At 46.4% G+C, this 23,708-nt stretch overlaps 1 protein-coding gene across 1 annotated transcript; it reads right to left on the bottom strand.

Moving 5' to 3' along the window:
• Positions 1 to 90: 90 nt before the first annotated feature.
• VPS51 (VPS51 subunit of GARP complex) lies at positions 91 to 23,667 on the bottom strand. Its single transcript, XM_081240908.1, has 10 exons — positions 23,373 to 23,667; positions 22,753 to 22,882; positions 3,972 to 4,118; positions 3,671 to 3,890; positions 2,856 to 3,573; positions 2,248 to 2,463; positions 1,830 to 2,048; positions 1,258 to 1,379; positions 1,087 to 1,174; positions 91 to 455 (listed from the first exon to the last, which is right to left on the bottom strand). Exons 1-10 carry the CDS (start codon positions 23,595 to 23,597, stop codon positions 195 to 197), a joined length of 2,346 nt encoding a protein of 781 aa, XP_081097034.1. The 5' UTR covers positions 23,598 to 23,667; the 3' UTR covers positions 91 to 194.
• Between the last annotated feature and the right edge of the window lie 41 nt (positions 23,668 to 23,708).

The raw sequence follows: 23,708 nt of genomic DNA, 5'->3' as shown, positions 1-23,708 counted from the left end.
AGGAACGCCTCCAAAGCCGCCTCTGTAGTCTCAGGCTCACAGCTCCACCTCCCTCCTCCGCAAAGCCCCGCCCAGGCAGGCGACAGGGAGCAGGAGACAACACGTCTTTATTAGGCAGGCCCCGAGGGGAAGGGCCACCAAGGCGGGCCACCAGGTCGGGACACAAGGGGATGAGTGGATTGGGGTGACCGGGCCTAGCCACGCTCACAGATGACCTCGACGACACTGGGTTCCATGGGCACTGGGTCCGGGCAGCGCAGGGCAGCTGAGGCCACCACTTCGTCCAGCAGCAGGTGCACAAGCTCCTCATCAGCCACAAAGCGCCACAGGTAGAGCTGCAGGAAGTGGCAGTCCACCTGCACCTGCTGCAGCCCAAAGCGCCCAAAGGTGCGCAGTCGCACGCACTCCAGCAGTGTCTTCAGGCTGATTTTGATGATGCCGGTCAGCACCGACACCTGCAGGTAGGGACACAGGGATGCAGATCCACTACAGCAGGTGTTGGGGACGGGTACTAGATCCCCGAGGAAGGGCACCCACGTTCTGTGCAGGGGCCAAGGAGACAGCAAAATGCCAGTAGCTGTGATGGGGTGGAAAGTCCCAGGACCCAGGTAAGAGGGAGGGACCATACAAGGTTGGCCCCATCATCTGGAGGGGAGCAGACAGGGAGGGCCCAGCAACCTGAGGCAGAGATGGGGGTCAGCACTGACATGGGGAGGGGAAAAGCTTACTAAGTTGGAGGAAGAGTATCAGGTCCCTGAGCACAGGCTGGGTTGGGGCAGGGCCCATGGTGTGACTAGGAATCCCTGGGGAGGACCCAGGGCTATGGTGGGGATAAGGACAAGGGCCAAGAGGTATACTAGATTATCACCCAGACGCGGGCAGAGGGCACACCAAAATCAGGGCAGAGGGCTATGAGATGGTGATGGTGGGGCTCCAGATGACCACTCACTCCTAGAAACATCCCTCAGAAACAGAGACTGGGGGGAGGGGGGTCAGAGTCCTAGGGCTCCCTGGTACAACGTGGGGCTGCTTCAGCCAACCCTCCCAAGGGGCCCTGGGAAGGCAGGGTCACTGTGGACTTCGGACCTTATTGAACTCCACAGGACTGAACACGTCAATACGCTCAGAGAACAGCTTCTGGATGTTGCTCAAGAGGTTGGTGTCCATTGGGGCACTGAATGGGAGGAGACAAGCAATCAGAGCCCACCCCGGCCCTCCTTTTTCCATCCTCCCTGCGCCCACCCTGACCAGCCAGACCTGGGTGTGTAGCTGGGTGCATAACGGCCCTGCTGCCGAGAGCTGCTGTAAACGGAGAAGGTCCTCTTGCTAGAGTCGCTGCTCTGGGCCTTGCGAACACCCTCCTCATACAGGAGCCCCACCTGGTGGTGGAAGGAGGAACTGCAAGGAGGCCAGGGCACGGGGAACATCCAGCCCACCAGGTGCCCTGGGCAAGGGCCAAGGATGCCCTAAGTTACACACTCATTTGTTATAAGAATCACAACCGTTATAAAAACCACAGGGTAGTTAGGGCCTGTACCTAGTTGGTACCCAGTCACTATTTACAGAACCAGTGGAGTGGGGCAAGAGTGGAACATAAGAGTTGGTACTGAGGCCAAATCTTCAGGGCCAACCCTGACCTGATCTCCTGGGTGACTCTGGACCTCAGCTTCCTCCTCCTAGGTGAAATGGGGTGATGATGCCACCATGGCTGAGGAGGAAGGCCGTAGATGCAGGCACTGCCTGGCCCCTCCTGTCATGATCCTCAGAGGGCTGTTCCCCCAGCACTCCCAGCCCACATCAGAGTTCCCCTGGCCAGCCCAGGGCAGCACCTGCACGTCGATGGCTGTCGTGTCCTCCACCACCCGCTTCATGACAGCACGCACGTTCCGAGGCTCCAGGGTACTGAGCCAGTCCCGTGTCTCCACACTCTTGCGTAGCATCTGCGATATGACCAGGCCCTGCACCTTCACGTAGTGGGTTAGCAGCCGCCGTGCCGTCTCCCTGGCCTCCGCACATAATGTGCTCACGGGTGTCACTGGAGACTGGTCCTGAGCCAGGGATGCAGAGGACAGACAGGCAGTGGGTACTGGGGGCAGCTCTGTAGCCACTGCCCACCAGGAGCTGGACACAGACTGGGCAAGGGGCAGGCTGAGTTGGGCACAGGCAGCCCTGACCATGAGGGCATTGCCCAGCCTCCTGTGTTCCTAGCATCACCACCCCCCACCCTGCTCTGAGCTAGCTGTTCACCTGCACCAGAAACTGTTCGTCGGTGAGGGTGAGGATGTAGGAGATGGTGGCGGTCTCGTAGTCCAGGCAGAGGCGGGAAAGCAGCAGGAGCAGGGCAGGCGGCGTGGCACCCCCCTTCTCCCCGGGGCTATCACAGAAGTTCTGAGCTGTCTGGCACATGGAGCGGATGAAGCCCACGATGAGGCTCTCACGGACACCCTGGCTGCAGAACTCGCCCTGTGAGGAGGAGCGCCCCAGATACACAGCAGGTCCAACCTTCCAGGCAGAGGCTGCTAGTGACCTTCTACTGGGACTCGAAGTGCCCTGGCCTCTCTCCAAGGGACAGTTTCACCCCGCATTCCAGACCCCAGAGCAGCTCCCCTGCTGTGGGAAGGGAGTGCAGGGGGGCAAAGCCAGCACTGGGGACCCTGCTTGCAGATGCCCTCAGAGCCTGCCCCACCCCTCCAGGCTGTGCTAGCCTTCCTCAAGGCAGCCTGAAACCACATCCAGACTGCCTGGGGCAAGGACTGTGTGCCCTGGTAGCTGCCAACCTGCATGCAAGATAAACGAAAGAATGCCCTGAAAAGGAAGAAAAAAAAAGAAAAAGGATGCCCAGGGGAAGATCGTACCCGGAAGTAGGGCTTGTTGGAGAAAGACACCTCCTTGGCAGTGAAGAGGTGCACAGAGGCCAGTGAGGCCTTAATGTGGCTCAGGGTGGAGCTGGCCACGTTGGCCAGCAGCTCGGCCAGGCCGGGGCCTTCCTTCCCAGCAACGCGAGGGGCGGCCAGCGCCTGCCGCACGTCCGTCAGGCAGCCCAGGAAAGCTGACTGCAGGCCCTGCAGGTGCTGGCCCAGGCGCTCGCGGGCCACTCGCTCCACGATCTCTGTGGCGGCCTCTGCCAGCCCAGCAGCGGCCAGCAGGGCCCCGGGCGCCCGCAGGCGCCGGTGGAAGCGGTCCAGTGCCCGCACGAGCAGGGAGTTGTCACTGCCACCCTGCTCCTGAGCCAGCCGCCGCTCCACCAGCGCAAAGTAGCGGCTGCCCAGCTCCCGCACAAAGGCTGCCAGCTTCTCGGCACCCGCCGGGCCCTGGGCCGCAAACAGCTCCTGGTAGGCCGCCGCCACCTGGCAGAGGCCCCCGACAAAGCCGCTGCCGCCACGGTCAGTGAATTCTAACACGTCGGGGGCCGGAGGGGAGGGGCCCAGCTCCGCCTCCAGGCTCCTCAGCTCCTCCTCCAGCCGCGCTCGGCCGTGAGCCAGGAACTCCTCGCACAGCTCCTCCGCAGGCTCGCCCAGGGCCAGCAGCAGTTCCACGCACTCAGCTTGCTCAGGGGCGCCAGAGCCACCCTCCCTGCAGGAAGGGAGAGGGAGGTGAAGGGCAAGAAGACAGAATTCGGGGCGGGGGCCCCGAGACCAGCGGGTGTGGCATGAGGGCCCAGAGCCCACACCTGAAGCGCTGCCGTAGCTGCTGGGCCAGGCGGGCCGTGATGACCTGGCAGTCGTCCTGGATGGCGCGGAATGAGGGCAGGTGCTGGTACTGCTGCAGCACGGCCCGCGCGCGGCCTTGGTAGCGCACCGCCTGCCCGTAGGCGCCCAGCTCCACGCACTTGGTGAGGCGCGAGGGCAGCTCGAAGAGGAACTGCAGCTTTCGTAGCAGCGCGTGGACCCCTGGGGGACAGGGGGAGGTGGTGTTAGCCCCAACGCCCTGGGGGTGGCCCACTTTAGCACCAGCTCTGGGGCGGGCCGCACCTGCCAGCTTGGTGATGCGCTCGTGGCGGTCCTGCAGCGTGGCGCTGATGCGCGCACTGAAGTCCGTGATCACTGCCATGTTGGTGGCCAACCGGTCCATCTCATCCTCCATCTTCCGGAAATCGTTCTTCATCTTCCGGATGGTGTCTAGGAGGACAAGGGCGCAAGAGAGGGAAAGGCGGATGACTCGGGGCGCAGGCAGAACACTCAGCTTGAGAGGTAGTCCAAATGCCCTCACACACACTCGCCCCTTCCCAAACGCGCCTGAGCTCACTCCTCGAGGGTCACTTTGATGATTAGGTGCTTGAAAAGGACTGCAGTGGTGCTTGGTCACTATAAATGGGGGTGAGGTGTCATGTCAGTGCAGCAGACGTTTTCTGAGCACCCCGTGTGTGCCCGTAGCCCCGGTGCAGTGGGGAGATGCCCATGAAGCCGCAGTCATTGATCTCATTGACCTTCCCTGAAGGGTTCTTTCCCTTTTGTCCTGACAGAAACTTGCCTAAGGAGGCTGTTCTTCCTTTCAACCCAGGTGCCTCAGGGCCTGGCCCCTTAACACTTCTAGATAGCTTCTACTCCTCCTCCCTTTGAGACCCCAGCTTCTTTGAAGACCATGACATCAAACTACACCCCTTCATGTTGCCATCCCTACTGTCCTCTTTGCCACGCCCCTCAGTTCCAGATCACGGCCACACCTCCTCGTGGACATCAACATACACAAGGATGAGCCTTTGGACATTCTTGACTCTCCGTGTGCTGACCTCCTCAACTCCATCCATTCTTGCATCTGCCTCATCTGTGCCACACTCTCCCTGCCCTTGCTAAGAACTGCATCCTCTAAAACCTTAGCTTCAAGCCTTACCACCTTCTGTAATTCTGATCATTCACCCTGTTGACCCCACTCTAACAATCCTTTGGCCTTTTCAGTAACTCCAGACCCAGTGACCCTATCACTTGGTCACTGTTTGTAATACCTCTCATGGCTGCACTTCCTTCCTCACACCTCTTAGAATCTGTGGTCCTCCACGAGCATCAGCACCCATTTGCAAGCCCCCTTGCATCTCTTGCCCCCTGGCCCCCATTATTTGTCGGCAGAACCCTACCACAGGTTAAGCCCAATTACCAACCCACTCCCTAAGAATGACAGCTGAAAATGAGCCACAAAATCATACCAACTGGCCTCCCTTTAAAGTTAGGACTTTAAGTCCCAAAGCAGCACTGCACACAGGTCAGCCATCCTTCCAAACCTTCTAGTGAGTCTGTGTTTCCATTTGCCAAAATAACATTTTGTCCTCAGTCCTCAAAACGCCAATACATGCCCCCAATTCTCAAATGGTGACCCTGATTCACACTTCACAGAGAAAATACAAGCAAACATCAACGCCTTCCAAACCTGCAGTGAATAGATCCCTGAGGGAGTCTCATCCTGTCCCACGGCTGTGATGACTTGGACGTTTTTGCCTCCAGTCCTGACCAAAGCCCTGCCTAACAACTTACTTTAATACCCTGATGTGGATGGCAAACAGGCACCTCAAACATGATATGTTGAAAACAGAATTTTTTTTAAATTTTATTCTATTTTTATACAGCAGGTTCTTATTAGTTATCTATTTTATACATATTAGTGTATACATGTCAATCCCAATCTCCCAGTTCATCCCACCACCACCCCTCCCCACCACTTTCCCCCCTTGGTGTCCATACGTAAAACAGAATTCTTGACTTTCCCCAAACCTGTTCCTCCACTAACCTTTTCCATTTTGGCTCCTGTTCATTTATTTCTTTACTTATTTTTTTTAATTAATTAATTTTATTTATTTATTTTTGGCTGCGTTGGGTCGTCGTTGCTGCGCATGGGCTTTTCTCTAGTTGCGGCGAGCGGGGGTCACTCTTGGTTGCGGTGCACAGGCCTCTCATTGCAGTGGCTTCTCTTGTTGTGGAGCATGGGCTCCAGGCATGCGGGCTTCAGTAGTTGTGGCACACGGCTCAGTAGTTGTGGCTCACAGGCTCTAGAGCTCAGGCTCAGTAGTTGTGGCTTGCGGGCTTAGTTGCTCCATGGCATGTGGGATCTTCCCGGACCAGGGCTCGAACCCATGTCCCCTGCATTGGCAGGTGGATTCTTAACCACTGTGCCACCAGGGAAGCCCTCCTGACCATTTCTTAAGAGTCATCTTTGATTCTTATCTCTCCCTTACCTTACATTCAGTTCATTGGCAAGTTGCATAAGGTTTACCTCCAACATTTTCTTTCCAAGCCACCATCATCTCTTGTCCAACTACTACTAACATTTCCCAACTAATTTCCTTAATTCCACTCTGGAACTCACCATCAATATGCATAAAGGAAAGCAATGAGGATGAAGCAGAAACATACCTATTGTAGGAGACTTTAATCCACTTCCATCACTCCGTGACAGACCAAAAGGACAAAAACCAAATGAAGCTACAGAAGTCCTAAATAATACCATTAATACGGAAGACCTATTTGATTTTTATTCTTTTCAAGATTCCATAAAATACACCAAAACCTTACCACATATTAGGTCATAAAGAATATCTCAATAAATTTACAGAAGAAAAGAAACTAAATGGTACAGAAAGCATTCCCTGATCACAATGCAATGAAATTAGAGATTAATAACAAAACTAGAAAATAAAGAGATCCCGTTATTTAGAGAAAACCTCATTATTATCAACTACTGGATCAAAAAGGAAATCAAAACTGAAATTTCTGTATATGTAAAAAATAACAGCAATGAAAACACTATAAGAACCTATAGGATATAGCTGAAGCAATGTTCAGAGGAAATCAGTCTTAAATTCTTACAGTACTAATTAGAATAAACATTCAACTCAAGAAGTTAGAAAAAGCACTACAAAAGAAACCAGAAAAAGAAAGCAGAAGAATAAGAAGCAGAAAGAAGGAATTAATAAAGCTAAAATTAATTTATTTTTTTAAATGGGAGAATTAATAAATAGATCAAAGATCAGGGTCACTGAAAAAAAATGAAAAACAAAATATATAAAATGTGAGCTACCCTAATCTTTAAATGGGGAAAAAAACATACACAAAATAAGAAATAAGGGGAGAAACAGTCACAAATACACAGATATTTAAAAAATCACAAGATACAACTTAGCTCAATTCCGTGTAAAGAAATTGAAAACCTAGATGAAATGGATAATTTGCCACAAAAAAACAGAATTTACCTAAATGGATTCCAGAAGAGCAAGAATACATGAACAGAGAGAATTGAGAATGTAGTCAAAGAAAGATTCTCCAGGACTTCCCTGGTGGCGCAGTGGTTAAGAATCTGCCTGCCAATGCAGGGGACACGGGTTCGAGCCCTGGTCTGGAAAGATCCCAGATGCCATGGAGCAACTAAGCCTGTGCACCACAACTACTGAGCCTGTGCTCTAGAGCCACGAGCCACAACTACTGAGGCCACATGCTGCAACTACTGAAGCTCACACACCTAGAGCCCACGCTCTGCAACAAGAGAAGCCACCGCAATAAGAAGCCCCCACACCACAACAGAGTAGCCCCCGCTCACCGCAACTAGAGACAGCCCGCATGCAGCAATGAAGACCCAATGCAGCCAAAAATTTAAAAATTAAAAAAAAAAAGAAAGATTCTCCTTTCCCCCCACACAAAGGTTCCAGAGGATGTCATGGGGGTGCTGCCATAGCTCTGAAGGACAGCTCATTCTAAAGCTCTGTGTAAGCAGTACTCAAGCAGAGAAAATTAGAAAAGCATTCACATTAACTCTGTGGAAGAAACATAACACTGATACAAAAATGTGACAAAAATAGCTCAAAAATGAAAGTGACACATTCATATCTTATGAATTGAGATGAATAGATACATTAATTAAATAAATTAAATAAATGGAGATACACATATAAATTAACAAACAGAATCCAGCAATGTATTAAAAGAATAATTGACAAATATGCCCAAATGGTTTTTATTTCAGGAATGCAAGGACAGCTCAATATGAGAGGATCTTGATAATTCACCATATTAAGAGATGAAAGAAAGACAATTCAACATCTATTCTTGATTTTTAAAAAAACTCTCAATAAAATATGAACAGCTGAATATTTCCCTAACCTCCAAACACCAGCATCGTGTTTAATGAGGCAATACTAGAAGCAATTCCCATCAAAATCAGAAACATGGCAAGGAGGATCATGATCACCACTGCTGTCTAACATTGTTCTGGGGTACTAGCCAACACAATTAGACTCAGGTAATACATTACAGAGATACAAAAATTGTAAAGGAGGTAAAATTATCACTATTTGCAGATGATATAATTGCATAAATTGAAAACTCTAAAAAAAATCACTGAAAATACTACTACAAACAATAAGATAATTTAGTAAGGTGACTGAACATGAAATTAATATAAAAAATCTATAGAATTAAGCAACAACATTCACACATACTAATAAGATACAGTAGAAAATGACCCATTTTAAATAGTAATTTTAAAAGATCAAAATATCTAGAAATGTTCAACATTTACATAAAGAAACCTTTATAAGCTGAGGAACATACTAGAAGGCCTGAAGAAGTGTAAAGACATACCACATTCTTGGACAGGAAGCCCTAAAACCTAAGATGTTGATTCTCCCTAGAAATTTAACTTGATCCAGTAAAATTTTAAGAGACCCCTCTCCTTTTTTAAAAAAAAGTATAATTTGATGAACAGGTGGAAAAATAAGAAGGGGGAACTAAAATTTGGAAGTGAAAAAGAATAAGAAGGAACTAGCCTTACTAGAATTTAAAACGTGCAGTTTTATAGCTACAGTAACTTACAGTGTGTGGCACTGGTACATGGACAATTAGAGGTAAATTGAACAAAACAGAAGGTTTTTCAAAAATCTAGAAACATAAAGAAATTTACTATTATGATAAAGGTAACATTTTTAAGTCAGTGGGGAAAAGATGAATTATTAAATAGTGTTGGGACAACTGGAAAGCCATTTGAAATAAAAATATAGTTGGACTCAGACCTCACACCTTATATACACACACAGAGCAGAGGGATCAAAGTTTAAATGTGATTTTAAAATGTAATCACAAAAGTACATGAAGAAAGTCAGGGAGAATTTTAAAATAATATTAGGAATGGAAAAGGTCTTGCTTAGAAACACCTCAAACTCAGAAGCTATCAAAGAAGAGATTAATAAAATTGTTTGATCAACAAAAACCACCATGAGCTAAATCAAAACAAACTTTAAAAGAACTGCAAATCATACCATACAGGGCTACTTTTCCCTAATATGTGAAGAACTCTTACAAATCATTATGAAAAAGAACAACTCAGGAGTTCCTTGGAGGTCTAGTGGTTAGGACTTGGCACTTTCACTGCTGGGGCCTGGGTTCAACCCCTGGGGGCTGGGGAACTAAGATCCCGCAAACTGCCCAGCACGGCCAAAAAAAAAAAAAAGAAGAAAAGAACAACTCTATAGAAAAATACGAAAAGGACATCACAGACAAGGATATCAAACAGCTCTTAAGCATACAAAGAATGTTCAACCTCACAAGAGAAACTAAATTAAAACTACACAGAGGTACTTACCTGGTGGCACAGTGGATAAGGCTCTGCGCTCCCAATGCAAGGGGTCCAGGTTCGATTCCTGATCAGGGAACTAGATCCCACATGCATGCCGCAACTAAGAGTTCACATGCCACAACTAAGAAGCCCGCATGCCACAACTAAGGAGCTGATGAGCTGCAACTAAGGAGACTGCCTGCTGCAACTAAGGAGCCCACGTGCAGCAACTAAGACCTGGTGCAACCAAATAAATAAATAAATATGTAAAAAATAATCTTATTAAAAAAAACTACAGAGATACTACTTTTTAGATTGTCAAAGATTGAAAATTTTAGTAACTTAGTGTTGGCCAGGGTGTATGGAAAGAGCTGTTTTCCTATTTGCTGGTGGTTGTGCAAACAGGTCATTTTTTGTGGAAAAGAATATGGCAATATCTAACAGCAGTCACTTGTGAGCCTTCGCACACCCACACCTGGCCCGTGTGTGGCTCCTGGACTGTGGGAATGTTCTCTGAGCAGGATTGGGGCAGCAACCCAACTTGGGCAAAGTGAGGAGAAAAACATCAATGACAATGACAATAAAAAGGAACAGACAGACACAAGTGTGCAGGGGAAAAATAGCTGGCAAAAATCAAACAAAAAATGCACAAGAAGAACTCACAGAGCTAACACCTACAGAACAATTAAGAGACTTTTTAAAAAATTACATGAAGAGGTAGACCAAGAATCACAAAATGAACTTCTCATGTTAGCAACACAGTCTATGGGACAAGACCATTCACCCTTCTTAGATTCCACAGAGACGAAGGTAACTAAAAAAATAAAGTCCCATAATATGAAACATCTGTACTACTCTTTGGGGCTACTGGTTGGAGTTACTTATATTTTTTTGGAAAATGGTGACTGTGTTGCCAATTCACAAACAATGAATTAATGGACATAGCACGGACAGTGTCGTGCAGTTAAAAACTGAATAAAAGGGACTTCCCTGGTGGCGCAGTGGTTAAGAATCTGCCTGCCAACGCAGGGGACACAGGTTCGATCCCTGGTCCGGGAAGATCCCACATGCCTTGGAGCAACTAAGCCCGTGCACCACAACTACTGAAGCCCGTGCGCCTACAGCCCGTGCTCCACAGCAAGAGAAGCCACTGCAATGAGAAGCCAGGACACCGCAACAAAGAGTAGCCCCCACTTGCGGCCAACTAGAGAAAGCCCGGACGCAGCAACGGAGACCCAATGCAGCCAAAAAAACAAAACAAAAAAAACAACTGAATAAAACCAAAGCAAAGGCAAAAGATGGAAGCTCAGGTACCAGAAGGCTCACGGGCTGACGATCATGAAGAGGCTTGGAAGTTCATGAGGCGTTTCGTCTTCCCCCAGTGAATTCTTGTTTTTGCTTACAAACCATTTAACCTATGACACAACCTTCTTCCAGGGCTGTCAAATGCTACCATCAGAGGAGCAGATTCGTTTTGGAGTGGGTGTTTGGGACCATGACATTTAGGTACTACATCAGAAAGGAAACTTGAATCTGACTTTCAAAGGGAAAAAAAAATCCAAAAACTAAGTTGTCATTAAAGCAGAATAAAAGAAAACCTAGTGGGCTTCCCTGGTGGCACAGTGGTTGAGAGTCCGCCTGCTGATGCAGGGGACACGGGTTCGTGCCCCGGTCTGGGAGGATCCCACATGCCGCAGAGCGGCTGGGACCGTGAGCCATGGCCGCTGAGCCTGCGCGTCCGGAGCCTGTGCTCTGCAACGGGAGAGGCCACAACAGTGAGAGGCCCGCGTACCGCAAAAAAAAAAAAAAAAGAAAACCTAGTACTGGTGGCATTGCTGTTGAATGCACAGCCACAGAGTCATTTAAATGGAAATAAAAGTTGCACCACGGCAAAACAAAAAACATCCACACCATTGGGTAATAAAGACTACACTGTACATCCCTGAACTCTTTCAAGCTTGCTAAGATGAGTAGTTTGCAACTAGGGTAAACTCTCCTTGGGAGGAGAGTGGGTGGTAACTGGTAGGAGGCTGGAGGGGGCCTTGTTGGTCATGCTGTTGATTGACCAGGGTGCTGACTGCACAGAAGTGTTCCATTTGTGAAATTCCAGGAGCTGGCCACTATGACCTGTGCACTTTTCTGTTAATCTTCAGTAAAGTTTACCATTAAAGATTGTTTTGTCTTTACCTGGGGAAAGGAATGGGAAGAGGCTTTTCATTATACAACCTTTGGGACGTTTCCAATTTTGGAACAGATAAATGCATTATTACATAAACAAACGCAGTGTCTAGGCCAAAGGTTGGCAAACTATATACCCTGCGGGTCAAACCTGGCTTGATAGCTGTTTGGCTTTTTGATTTTCAACTGGGCTATAATTGACATAGCATAAAATTCAGTGGTTCTTAGTATATTTATTATATTCACAAGATTGCACAACCAACATTACGATCCAATTCTATATTTCATCACCCCAAAAAGAAACCTTGTATCCCTTAGCAGTCACTCCCTATTTCACTCTCACCTCCGTCCCTGGCAACCATTCATCTATTTTCTGTCTCCATGGATTTGCCTATTCTGTACATTTAAAATAAATGGAATTAGGGACTTCCCTGGTGGTCCAGTGGTAAAGGATCTGCCTTACAATGCAGGGGAGGTGGGTTCAATCCCTGGTCAGGGAACTAAGATCCCACATGCCGTGGGGCAACTAAGCCCACGTGCCACAAACTACAGAGCCCACATGCTCTGGAACCCGTGCACCACAACTACAGAGCCCACGTGCCCTGGAGCCTGTGCACCACAACTAGAGAAGAGAAAACTCGCATGCCACAACTAGAGAGAAGCCCACGCACCATAAGGAAGAGCCCACACGCCATAACGAAAAATCGTGCACGCCTCAACAAAAATCCAGCGTGCCACAACTAAGACCCGATGAAGTCAAAAATAAATAAATAATAATACCCAAAAAATAAAATAAATGGAATTACACACAGTATATGGCCTTTTGTGTCTGGCTTCTTTAACTTAGCATGTTTTCAAGGCTCATCAAAGTTGCAGCATGTATCAGTACATCATGCTTTTTTATGGCAGAATAATATTTCATTGTATGGATAGACCACAGTTGTTTTCCATTCATCAATTGGTGGCCACTTGGACTGCTTTCACTGTTTGGCAGTCATGAATAATGCTGCTATGAACAATTGTGTATGTGTTTTTGTAAACATATGTTTTCAATTCTCTTTGGTATATTCCTAGGAGTGGAACTGCTGGGCCTCATAACTCCACGCTTAGCCTTCTGAAGAATGGCCAAACTGTTTTCGGGTACACCATTTTGCATTCCCACCAGGAATGTAGAGGGTTCCAAATCCTCCACATCTTCACCAACATTTGTTTTATTCCGTTTTCTGGAAAACCTAGTGGGTGTGCAGTGGTATCTCATTGTGGTTTTGATTTGCATTTCCCTAATAACTAATGATGTTGAGCACCTCTACATGTGCTCGTTGGTCATTTGTATATCTTCTTTTTTTTTTTTTTGCGGTACGCGGGCCTCTCACTGTTGTGGCCTCTCCCGTTGCGGAGCACAGGCTCCAGCCGCGCAGGCTCAGCGGCCATGGCTCACAGGCCCAGCCGCTCCGCGGCATGTGGGATCCTCCTGGACCGGGGCACGAGCCCGTGTCCCCTGCATCGGCAGGCGGACTCTCAACCACTGCGCCACCAGGGAAGCCCCTGTATATCTTCTTTGGAGAAATGTCTATTCAAATCTTTTGCCCATTTAAAAAAAAATTATTTATTTTACTTATTTTTTTTCAGCTGCATTGAGTCTTCATTGCTGCGTGTGGGCTTTCTCTAGTTGCGGTGAGCAGGAACTACTCTTCGTTGTGGTGCACAGACTTCTCATTGCGGTGGCTTCTCTTGTTGCAAAGCACGGGCTCTAGACGTGTGGGCTTCAGTAGTTGTAGCATGTGGGCTCAGTAGTTGTGGCTCGTGGGCTCTAGAGCGCAGGCTCAGTAGCTGTGGTGCACGGGCTTAGTTGCTCCGCAGCATGTGGGATCTCCCCGGACCAGGGCTCGAACCCATGTCCTCTGCACTGGCAGGCAGACTCTTAACAACTGCGCCACCAGGGAAGCCCCTGCCCATTTTTAAACAGGGTTGTCTTTTTAGTACTGACTTAATCAAAGTTCTTTACATATTCTGGACATTAGACCCTTATTAGCTATATGATTTGCAAATATTTTCTCCCATTCTGTGAGCTGTCCTTTCACTTTCTCTATAGTGTCCTTTGAAGCACAAGATTTTAATTTTGATTAAGTTCAATTTATCCAATTTTTTTCCTTTGATTACTTGTGCTTTTGGTGTCTATAAAGTAAAAACCCACTCCTGTGTGTCTCTACTCTCAACACTACTTCACATCTGACACGAGATGTGTGGCTTTTCCACTCATCAAGCAATTCTGTGACATCAGCTGCGCATCCTATGATTTAACTTAATTCTGACACCATCTACAGGGAGTTGGTGTCAGATCTCATAGGTTAAGGACTCAGTCCCACAAAACTATCTTCCCTCACTTTAAATTTCAATCACAAGTCCAGGTTGTCAGCTATGATTCTGACTGATTGGCTCTAAATTGGAGGTTCCCATGACCCCCTCCTCAGGTTCAATTAATTTGTTAGAGCAGCTCAGCAAACTCAGGAAAACAGTTTACTTACTAGATTACTGTTTTATTACAAAAGGAAACAACTCAGGAACAGCTAGATGGGAGAGATGTATAGGGCAAGGTATGTGGGAAGGAGTATAGAGTTTCCACGTCCTCTCTGGGCATGCTACTTTCCCAACACCTCCACATGGTTCACCAACCCATCCTTTTGGGTGTTTATGGAGACTTCACTACATAGACATAACTGATTAAACCATGAGCCACTGGTGACTGAATTCAATCCCCAGCCCCTCTCCCCTTCCTGGAGGTCTGGGGGGTGGGGCTGAAAGTTCCAACCTTCTAATCACATGGTTGGTTCTGCTGGCAACGTGCCCCCATCCATGGGTTATCTAGGAGTTTTCCAAAGATCACCTCATTAATATAAACTCAGGTGTGGTTGAACAGGGCTTGTTATATAAATACCCAAAGACATCCATATCACTTTATTTCACTAGAGCTATTTCAGGAACTGGGAACAAAACTCAATATTGTTAACAAGGCTCTTATATAGGAAATTACAAAGGGTTAGGAGCTATGCCAGGGATGGTAGACAAAGACCAAATGTATATTTCTTATTATAAATCACAAATCACAGTGTCATATCTAACAAACTCTTGTCTAATCCAAGGACATGAAGATTTGCACCCATGTTTTCTTCTAAGAGTGTTTAGTTTTAGCTGTTATATTTAGGTCTATGATCCATTTTGAGTCAATTTTTGTAGAGCGTGTGAGGTAGGGATCCAATTTCAATCTTTTGATATGGCTATCCAGGTATCCCAACCATGTGTTGAAAAACCTATTCTCCCTGTTGAATAACTGTGGCATCCTTATAAAAAAATTAACTGACCACAGATGTACAGGTTTATTTCTGGACTCAATTCTATTCAATTTACAGAAGCCTACAGGTTGTTATGTGGGGCCAGATATTGGTGAGAAAACAGCAGCCTTCACGAGGGCTCACGCCAGTAAGAACTGCCACTGCCAGTGTCCTTGTCCCTGCAGTGAGCCAAAGCCGGCCCCCACCTTAGCAGGAGACCCTCCAATACTAGCAGGTGTCAAAGCATTGTTACCTGCCCTGGCCATATTCCAATTCCTGATCCACAAGTCTCTCTTCTGCAACAGAAAGGTTTTATACCATAAAGTCATCGACTGCCACCTCTTCACTCCCAGCCACAACTAATGGGACTAGAGGGCAAAATCTGACCTATCATCTAGCCACCTCACTGTCACTTGACATTAAAGAAATAAAGACACAGACACAGGAGAAGGCCATGTGGAGACAGAGGCAGAGATTAGAGTGCTGCAACTGCAAGAAATGTTTTAAGTCAACCAGAACCTGGAAGAGGCATGAAAGATTCTCCCCTAGAGCCTTTGAAGGGAGTGCAGCCCTGCTGACAACTTGATTTTGAACTTCTGGCCTCCAGAACTATGAGACCATTAATTTCTGTTATATTTTTTTAATTTGTTATTTTAAGCCACCAAAATTGTGACAGTTTGTTATAGCAACCATAGGACACTCACACAAATACTAAGGATTTTTTTCCCCTGTAGGAAGTGAGTGGCAGGGGTTTTCATTAAATATGCTTTGAATATATAAACCTTGCCTCTATTTTCTTAAATATAATATTGTGGATGTAATTTAGACTGTTTTCTTAACTCTGGATAAACTTTATAAACTTTTTGCAAAGATAATGATTTGCCAGTGACTGCAGATGTTGATAGAGCTCTTGGTTCCTATACCAAGTAGTCCCAGGTTACTAGATTTTCTTGAATTATTATTTCTCCTTTATGGCAGTATTTTTTTAGTCTATTTGTCTACTCTCTGATTGTTATGATTTTATTTTTCACTTGTTAAACAATAGTCTAACATAAAACTTATTCATTTAGGGATTTATTTATTATGCATAATGTTTGTCTTTTATAGAAATGCAGTTCTTTCAAAAGCTACTACAGGTACTAGAACAAAAAATCTGATTTTTAAAAGTGATTTTTGAACTTGTTTTGAGTTTGAAACAAGGCATTAAACATTATGTCTTATCTATAACATTTTGACCAAGTTATTTAGCATCCCATTACCTCAGTTTCCCTATCTGTAAAATGGAGATATAGTTAACTACTTCATAGATGTGTAAGAATTAAATTAATTAATATATGTAAGCAGTTCAATCAGTGTAGTTTTATATTAAACACTCAATAAATATTGCCTAGTATTAACCAGTTAAACTTGCTATTATATATAACTATGTTAGTTTTACTTGTAAAGATCTGCTAATAATGAACTCTCTCAGTTTTTACTTAACTGCAAATGTCTTAATTTCTTTTTTTTAAATTTTTATTTATTGTTAGTTAGTTAGTTGCACCGGGTCTTAGTTGCAGCATGTGGGCTCCTTAGTTGCGGCAGGTGGGCTCCTTAGTTGTGGCTCCAGGGCTCCTTTAGTTGCCACTCACCAGCTCCTTTGTTGAGGCATGTGGGCTCCTTAGTTGTGGCATGCAAACTCTTAGTTACGGCATGCATGTGGGATCTAGTTCCCTGACCGGGGATCGAACCCGGGCCCCCTGCATTGGGAGCTTGGAGTCTTATCCACTGTGCCACCAAGGAAGTCCCTCTCTTTCTTTTTTACAGGATATTTTTACTGGGTATAGAATTCTTGGTTGACATTTTTTTCATTCAGCACTTTGAAATGTGAATCCACTGCCTTCTGACCTCCACGGTTTCTGACAGGAAATCAGCTGTTAATCTTACTGAGTATCACTTGTATGTGATGAGTCACTTTTCTCTTGATGCTTTCAAGTTTCTCCTTTTTTTTAACAGTTTCAATGTGATATGCCTAGGTGTGAATCTCCCTGCATTTATCCCACTTGGAGTTTGTTGTGCTTCTTGGATGTGTAGATTAATGTTTTTCAGTAAATTTGGGTAGGTTTGGGCCATTATTTCTTCATATATTCCTTCTGCTACTTTCTCTCTCCTCTCACTCTTCCCATTATGCATATGTGGGTACACTTGGTGTCCCACATGTCTCTAAGGCTCTGTTCAATTTTCTTCATCCTTTTTTCTTTCTACTCCTCACACTGAATAATTTCAACTGACCTATCCTGAAGTTTGCTGATTCTTTCTCTGCTTGTTCAAATCTATTAGAGACCCTCTAGTGAATTTTTCATTTTCATTGTGGTACTTCATAATTTCTAGTTGGTTCTTTTGTTAAATAATTTCTTCTCTTTGATACTCTGTATTTGGTGAAACATTCTTATGCCTTCCTTTAGTTCTTTAGATACAGGTTCCTGTAGGTCTTTGAACATATTTAAAATAGTGGATTTAAATCTTTACGTAGTAAATTCAATGTCTGGGCTTCTTCAGGGACAGTTTCTACTGCTTTTTCTTGTGTATGGGTCAGATTTTCTACTTTATTTGCATGTCTCATAAATTTTTATTGAAAAAACAGACATGTTAGATAATATTGATATAACATGGCAACTCTAGAAATCAGATCCTCTCTCCTCCCCAGGGTTTCTTATTGCTGCTTGTTGCTATTGTTTGTCTAATTATTTTTCAGAGTTACTAAACCTGTACTAATTAGTTTCTGAACCAACTCTGCAAAGTTTGTATTCTTTGTTGTGTATAGCCACTGAAACCTTTACTTGGTTAGCTTAGTGATTAGCTAATGACTGGACAAGGATCTCCTTAAATATCTAGTATTAATAAATCTCCTAGTATTTACTGAGGGGCTGTGTGTGTGCGTGTGTGTGCGTGTGTGTGTGTGTGTGTGTGTGTTGGGGCATACCTTAAACACTCAGCCAGGAGGTTTACAACTCTCCCTTAACCTTCACTTCCTGCTTGCACTGAGCCTGAAGGAAGCCAGAAGTGAGAGCTTAGGACGTTCTCAGGTCTTTCTTTCTTTCTTTTCTTTTTTTTTTTTTAAATACATTTTATTTATTTATTTATTTATTTATTTTTGGCTGTGTTGGGTCTTCATTGCTGTGCACAGGCTTTCTCTAGTTGCAGCGAGCAGGAGCTACTCTTTGCTGTGGTGCGCGGGCTTCTCATTGCGGTGGCTTCTCTTTGTTGCTGAGCACAGGCTCCAGGGTGCGTGGACACAGTAGCTGTGGCTTGCAGGCTCTAGAGCGCAGGCTCAGTAGTTGGGGCGCAGGGGCTTAGCTGCTCCGCAGCATGTGGGATCTTCCCAGACCAGGGCTCGAACCCGTGTCACCTGCACTGGCAGGTGGATTTTTTTTTAATTAATTTATTTTATTTTATTTTGGGCTGCGTTGGGTCTTCCTTGCTGTATGCGGGCTTTTCTCTGGTTGTGGCAAGGGGGGGCTACTCTTCGTTGTGGTGCACAGGCTTCTCACTGTGGCGGCTTTTCTTGTTGGGAGCACAGGCTCTAGGCATATGGGCTTCAGTAGTGGTGGCACACGGGCTCAGTAATTGTGCCTCGTGGGCTCTAGAGCGCAGGCTCAGTAGTTGTGGCACACGGGCTTAGTTGCTCTGCGGCATGTGGGATCTTCCTGGGTCAGGGCTCGAACCTGTGTCTCCTGCATTGGCAGGCGGATTCTTAACCACTGCGTCACCGAGGAAGTCTCTCAGGTCTTTCTTAAGTATGTGTACTACCCTACACATTTGTGGCCTTCAAGATTCCTAATAATGTGTCAGAGCTTGTCAAAGCCCCTAGAGACATCTCATTCCTCAGCTTTTCCTTTTAGGCTTTTGGGTTAGTACTATTGTTTGCCCAAGTGTTACCTATCACTTCAGACAGACACGCCATTTGCTTGTAATTGTTTTTGACAAAGAACTCTGGTGAGAGACTTTTTTTTTTTCTTTTTTTTTGCGGTACGCAGGCCTCTCACTGTTGTGGCCTCTCCTGTTGCGGAGCACAGGCTCTGAACGCGCAGGCTCAGTGGCCATGGCTCACGGGCCTAGCCACTCTGTGGCATGTGGGATCTTCCTGGACCGGGGCACAAACCTGTGTCCCCTGCATCGGCAGGTGGACTCTCAACCACTGCACCTCCAGGGAAGCCCTGGTGAGAGACTTTTAGCACTGGGTGACCTCCAGGTCAAGACAAACCTATGGGGTGGACTGTTTTAGGAAACCACCAGACAGGTTAAATAATGACAATTCTTTGGGCATGAGGCTTTGAAAGAACTCCAGCTTTGTTCTGCTCCCTCTAGTATTAGGAGTATGGGCTATTTTTCAGGCTACTGCTAAGGTGGAGAGGAAATGGTGAGGCTAGGACAAGGTAAAATACCATAGGATTCATTATTTTTACCATGATTCAGCTCTTTTTCTTGAATAAATGCTCCTCTGATTGCTGCACACCTTTGGTTACTTTCCAGAGTTCTAAGAAAGCTTATTCTAACCATTTTCGCCAGTTTTAGGGTTGCTTTTATGGAGGGGATATTTTCAAATGCACTTACTCCACTATTTTTGCTGATGTCACTCTGGATGCCAGGGCTGTTTTTGTAAATGAGTTTTGCTGGAATACAGCCATGCTCATTCATTTATACTGTCTGTAGTTGCTTTCATGATAATGGCAGAGATAAGTAGTTGTGACAGAAACCAGATGGCCCACAAAGCCTAAAATATTTACTTTTTGGTCCTTTCAGAAAAACCTAAAAAAAAAAAAAAAGAAAAGAAAAGAAAAACCTCACCACCCCTGTTGTATATCCTCTGCAGTCAGACCCCGCTCCCTTCACCCCCATACTCTTGCTCTCCCTGCTCTGGTCATAGAGTTTCCAGGGTCTTTGCACAGTTGTTTCCTCAGCCTGGGCCACTCTGCCCCCAAATCCTCCCATCATCAACTTTTCATCATTCACCTTAACTGTGACCTCTTTAGAAAAGCCTTTCTCTGCCACTCTCTCTATATCAGTCCCAACCACCCACTCTCTAATATATTATCCTGCTTCATTTTCTACAGAGCTCTTGTTGAAGTGAACTGATCTTATTTTCTTTTTTCATTATCTATCTCTTTCTCTAGAATGTATGTTCTGTGACAGCTGAGAAACTGTCTTATTTACTGCTATATCCCTGGTGCCTAGAATAGTACTTGGCACACAGACAAATATTTGACAAGCAATTGAATAAATGAATGAATCAGTTGAATTAACATATATTCATACTGACACCACTCTCCCTCTATGATCACTCCTGTCTCCATCACAGGCTCACCCTCCTCCTCCCCATGGCCATCAAACGGAGGCATTCCTCCAAGCTCTGTCCTGGGCTCTCTCCTTTTCTCAGGCTCTACCCCATTCTTGAGCAACCCTGCCCACACTTCCCTTTAAACTCTCCTCCTCTTCACAGCTGCCTCCAAGGCAGCTTATTCCTCTAGCTCAGATCTCTCTTCTGAGCTCCAGAGCCACATATGCATCTGCCTTCTTGTTAGCTCCTTATGCACAGCTTCAAAACTTCAAAACCTAGCTCCCTTAGCCTCAAAGTTCTTTCAAAGAGTTATGAGTTCTCACCACTAGGTAAAGGTTCCCCACTTCTAGCTTGAGTCAGAAGGCCACTCCTTAGAGATACTCTGAGGAAAGAAGAGATGGATTGGACTAGACCCCCTCAAGCTTCCTTCCATACTGAGATGCTGTGATTATCTGACATGGATCTCTAGAGTTCTTATGATTAAGACCAAAATCCTTCTTATTTTGTCTACAAAGGCCTTCATGATCTGGCCCCACAGGCTCATCCAGGTTTATTTCATGCCTTGCTCCCCTTAAAAAAACATAACAAAACAAAACCTAGCTCATTATGTTCCTTTTCCTACACCTGATCTTCTTGCAGTTTCTTGGGCACCACATCCACCATCCAGTGTTCAAGTTGAAACTTGGGTCATTCTGTACACCCAAAGCTCCTCAACACCATGTCCTGTCAATGTTGCCCACTAACACTTCTCAATTTACTCATCACTGTCCATCTGTCCATTATCATCCTGGTGTTAGCTCCAAGAATCTCTGGTCTGGACTACTGAAATGGCCTCACTCCAGCCACCTCTCCAATCTATTCCTTTCAATGTAGCTAGGGACAAGAGGGATCTTTTCAAAACACAAATCACACCACTCATTTGTCTAAACACTTTGATTAGCTAAGTACTCTTTAGATAAATGGAAAATTCCTTAATGTGTTCTGAAAGGTCTCTAGTTAAACTCTACCACACCTATCCACCTGACTGGCTCTGCCCACAGTCTGCTTTCCCTCCTGCTACAGTAGATGAGCTCTTGACCTTCTGTTAAGGCCAGCCTCTCCAGTGTGCACTGCTCAATCCCCTCCCTCTTTCCTGAGGACTTTGCTTCTGCAGTTTTTCCCTCTCTTGTACCACTGATGAGCACTCCATGAGCTAATGTATTGGTCAAGCTTATCAATTCCATTTCTTGGAATGCCTTCTTCATTTATCTTCTAAGACACCCATGGTCTGCGTTGTTCTCAAACTTTCCCAAATGTTTGTTTCTTTGAGAAAGAAGATTTGTGAGATTTTCCTTCTTTTCATGACTTCTGAATGTTAGGATGCACCAGGCTTCAGTCCTCAGACCTCTTCTCTCTGTACACTCCCCCCAGGAGATCTCATCTTGTTCCACGTACCTCAAGTTCCAGCCTTCTCTGAATTCCAGATCCCTCAACTAACAAATTTTTAAGAATCTTGAGCCATTCTACTTTTCCACGGTTACCACCCTGGTCCATACAACCAGCATCTTGCCTGGACAGTTATAATAGCCTCCTAATGGGTGTCTCTGCCATCCTTGCCTCCCTATAGTCCACACTCAACAAGCGGACAGAGGGGTCCTTTTAAAACAACAGTCAGGTCACCCCATTCTTCTGTTCATTTCATCTCACTCAGAGGACAGACATTCCCATAGACTGCAGGTAGACCTGCAGGATCTGCCTCTAGGACTAAGTACATGTGGGTCCCAAAAATCTGAACAGTGCATTTCACCAACTCAGGACAGAAGCTAGTGTGGATGATACTGAACATTGTCTAGTACCATCTTGAATAGAGAATAAAGGGGACAGAAGGGAAAAAAAAAACCTTTATATGTTTGTCCCTTAATGTCATACATTTTCTATCTTTGCTTCATTTAAAAAGAGAGAAAGGGAAAAGGGGAAAGGGGAAGGAAGGAAGGAAAGAAGGAGACACAGAAAGGAAGAAAAGAAAGGAAAAAAAAGAGAGTGAAAGAGAGAGAGATAAGCCCATTCTCGAGAAAGACCTGAACCAGAGAAGAAAGCTACCACCAATGAGAGAAACTAACCATTACTGAGGCGTCCTTAGTGTCAGAGATTCTAAGTGCTTCAGGTAAATTCATTTCTTTTTAAAATTTCATTTTGTCCTTTTCTCCCCTTTGGTCCTCAAAACAACCCTCTGAGAACAGTTATCACCTCAATAGTCATCAAACCACGAAAGCTCTGAGAGAGAAAGATGAGAGTGGATTAGTGTCAGGGCAGGACTAGAATTTGGGTCTGCTCTGTCTAAATCCTCTGCTGGCTTCCCCAACACAGGAGAAACTGAGGGATGTGGGACTGTGAGGAGTGTGCCCCAGTAGGAATCACCTGTGGCTGAGATGAACTTGTTGTAGTTCTCATAGACCAGGGTCTGCATGTCGCTGTCTAGAGCCCGGATCTGCCGCACCATGTCCGTCTCACTGTCCATCAGCTGGGCCAGTGGGCACTCTCTTCGCAGCTGGAGGAAATTAGATGGTTAGTATCCAGGACAGGGGGCACTCATGTCCTCCAGCCCTGCCCCTAACTGGTAGGCTTTTGGTGCAAAAAAACCCTGATCCCACCCCTGTCAGGAATCTCAGACAAGGAACCTATAAGTGGCATAGATCAGGAGTTACCAGGTCAGACCCTATTTGGGGTTTGTCGGCATTTGAAATACTCAGATGCAACCAAGGCCCAGTCCTATGCCTGTCAGCGCCTGGGCCACGCCCCCTATATCGGGTCTATCAGAACATCAGCCCAGGAGACCTCAGACTTCGCACCATCTCAGGCCAGTCCAAGTCTGCCCACGACCCCTTATCTTCCAGGTCTGCCCCTATTGCCCGGCCCAGGGTCAGCCTGCTTTTATGAACACCTCTTCCCTAGCCCCACCCTCCCCCCCGCAACAAAGTCGCAGGCGTGATGTGGGGTGCAACATATCGGGGGCCTGTTCCCCCTCCCGATACACACACCTTGTCCAGATACACTTCCGGGTCGAAGTGCGCCCCATTGAGATCTGTAGGGTCCAAGGTGTCCGGCCCCGCAGGGCGCCCCGCCGCCTCCACCTCCGAGAGGCCGTAGTAAAGCTTCAGCATCCCGTGCGCCTTCCGCCGACGCTCCGGAGCCTCCGCCTCGGGCCCCTCTGGGGAGTCCCCAGGTCCAGAGCCCAGGCCCCGTCCTGCGGCTGCCGCCGCCATGGCTCCAAGTGCAGCCCACAGGCGTGAGGCTGGGCAGGGGATAGGGAGGAGGTACTTCCGGGAGCCATAAAGTTGTTGTTGAAACAAGGCAGTCCTTCAGGTGAAACGTCC

The sequence above is a fragment of the Mesoplodon bidens genome (assembly GCF_964165515.1).
Source record: "Mesoplodon bidens genome assembly, chromosome: 7".
NCBI classification, from domain to species: domain Eukaryota; kingdom Metazoa; phylum Chordata; class Mammalia; order Artiodactyla; family Ziphiidae; genus Mesoplodon; species Mesoplodon bidens.
This window is presented reverse-complemented; position numbering and strand designations above follow the sequence as displayed.

What these genes read in the sequence shown, in the direction of transcription:
- VPS51 (XM_081240908.1), bottom strand. Translation starts at nt 23,597, where the DNA reads ATGGCGGCGGCAGCCGCAGGACGGGGCCTGGGCTCTGGACCTGGGGAC. An exon ending in GCGCATCACCAAGCTGGCAG is followed by an intron (nt 3,891 to 3,971) that starts GTGCGGCCCGCC and finishes CCTGTCCCCCAG; the next exon opens with GGGTCCACGCGCTGCTACGA. An exon ending in CAGCTACGGCAGCGCTTCAG is followed by an intron (nt 3,574 to 3,670) that starts GTGTGGGCTCTG and finishes CCCTTCCTGCAG; the next exon opens with GGAGGGTGGCTCTGGCGCCC.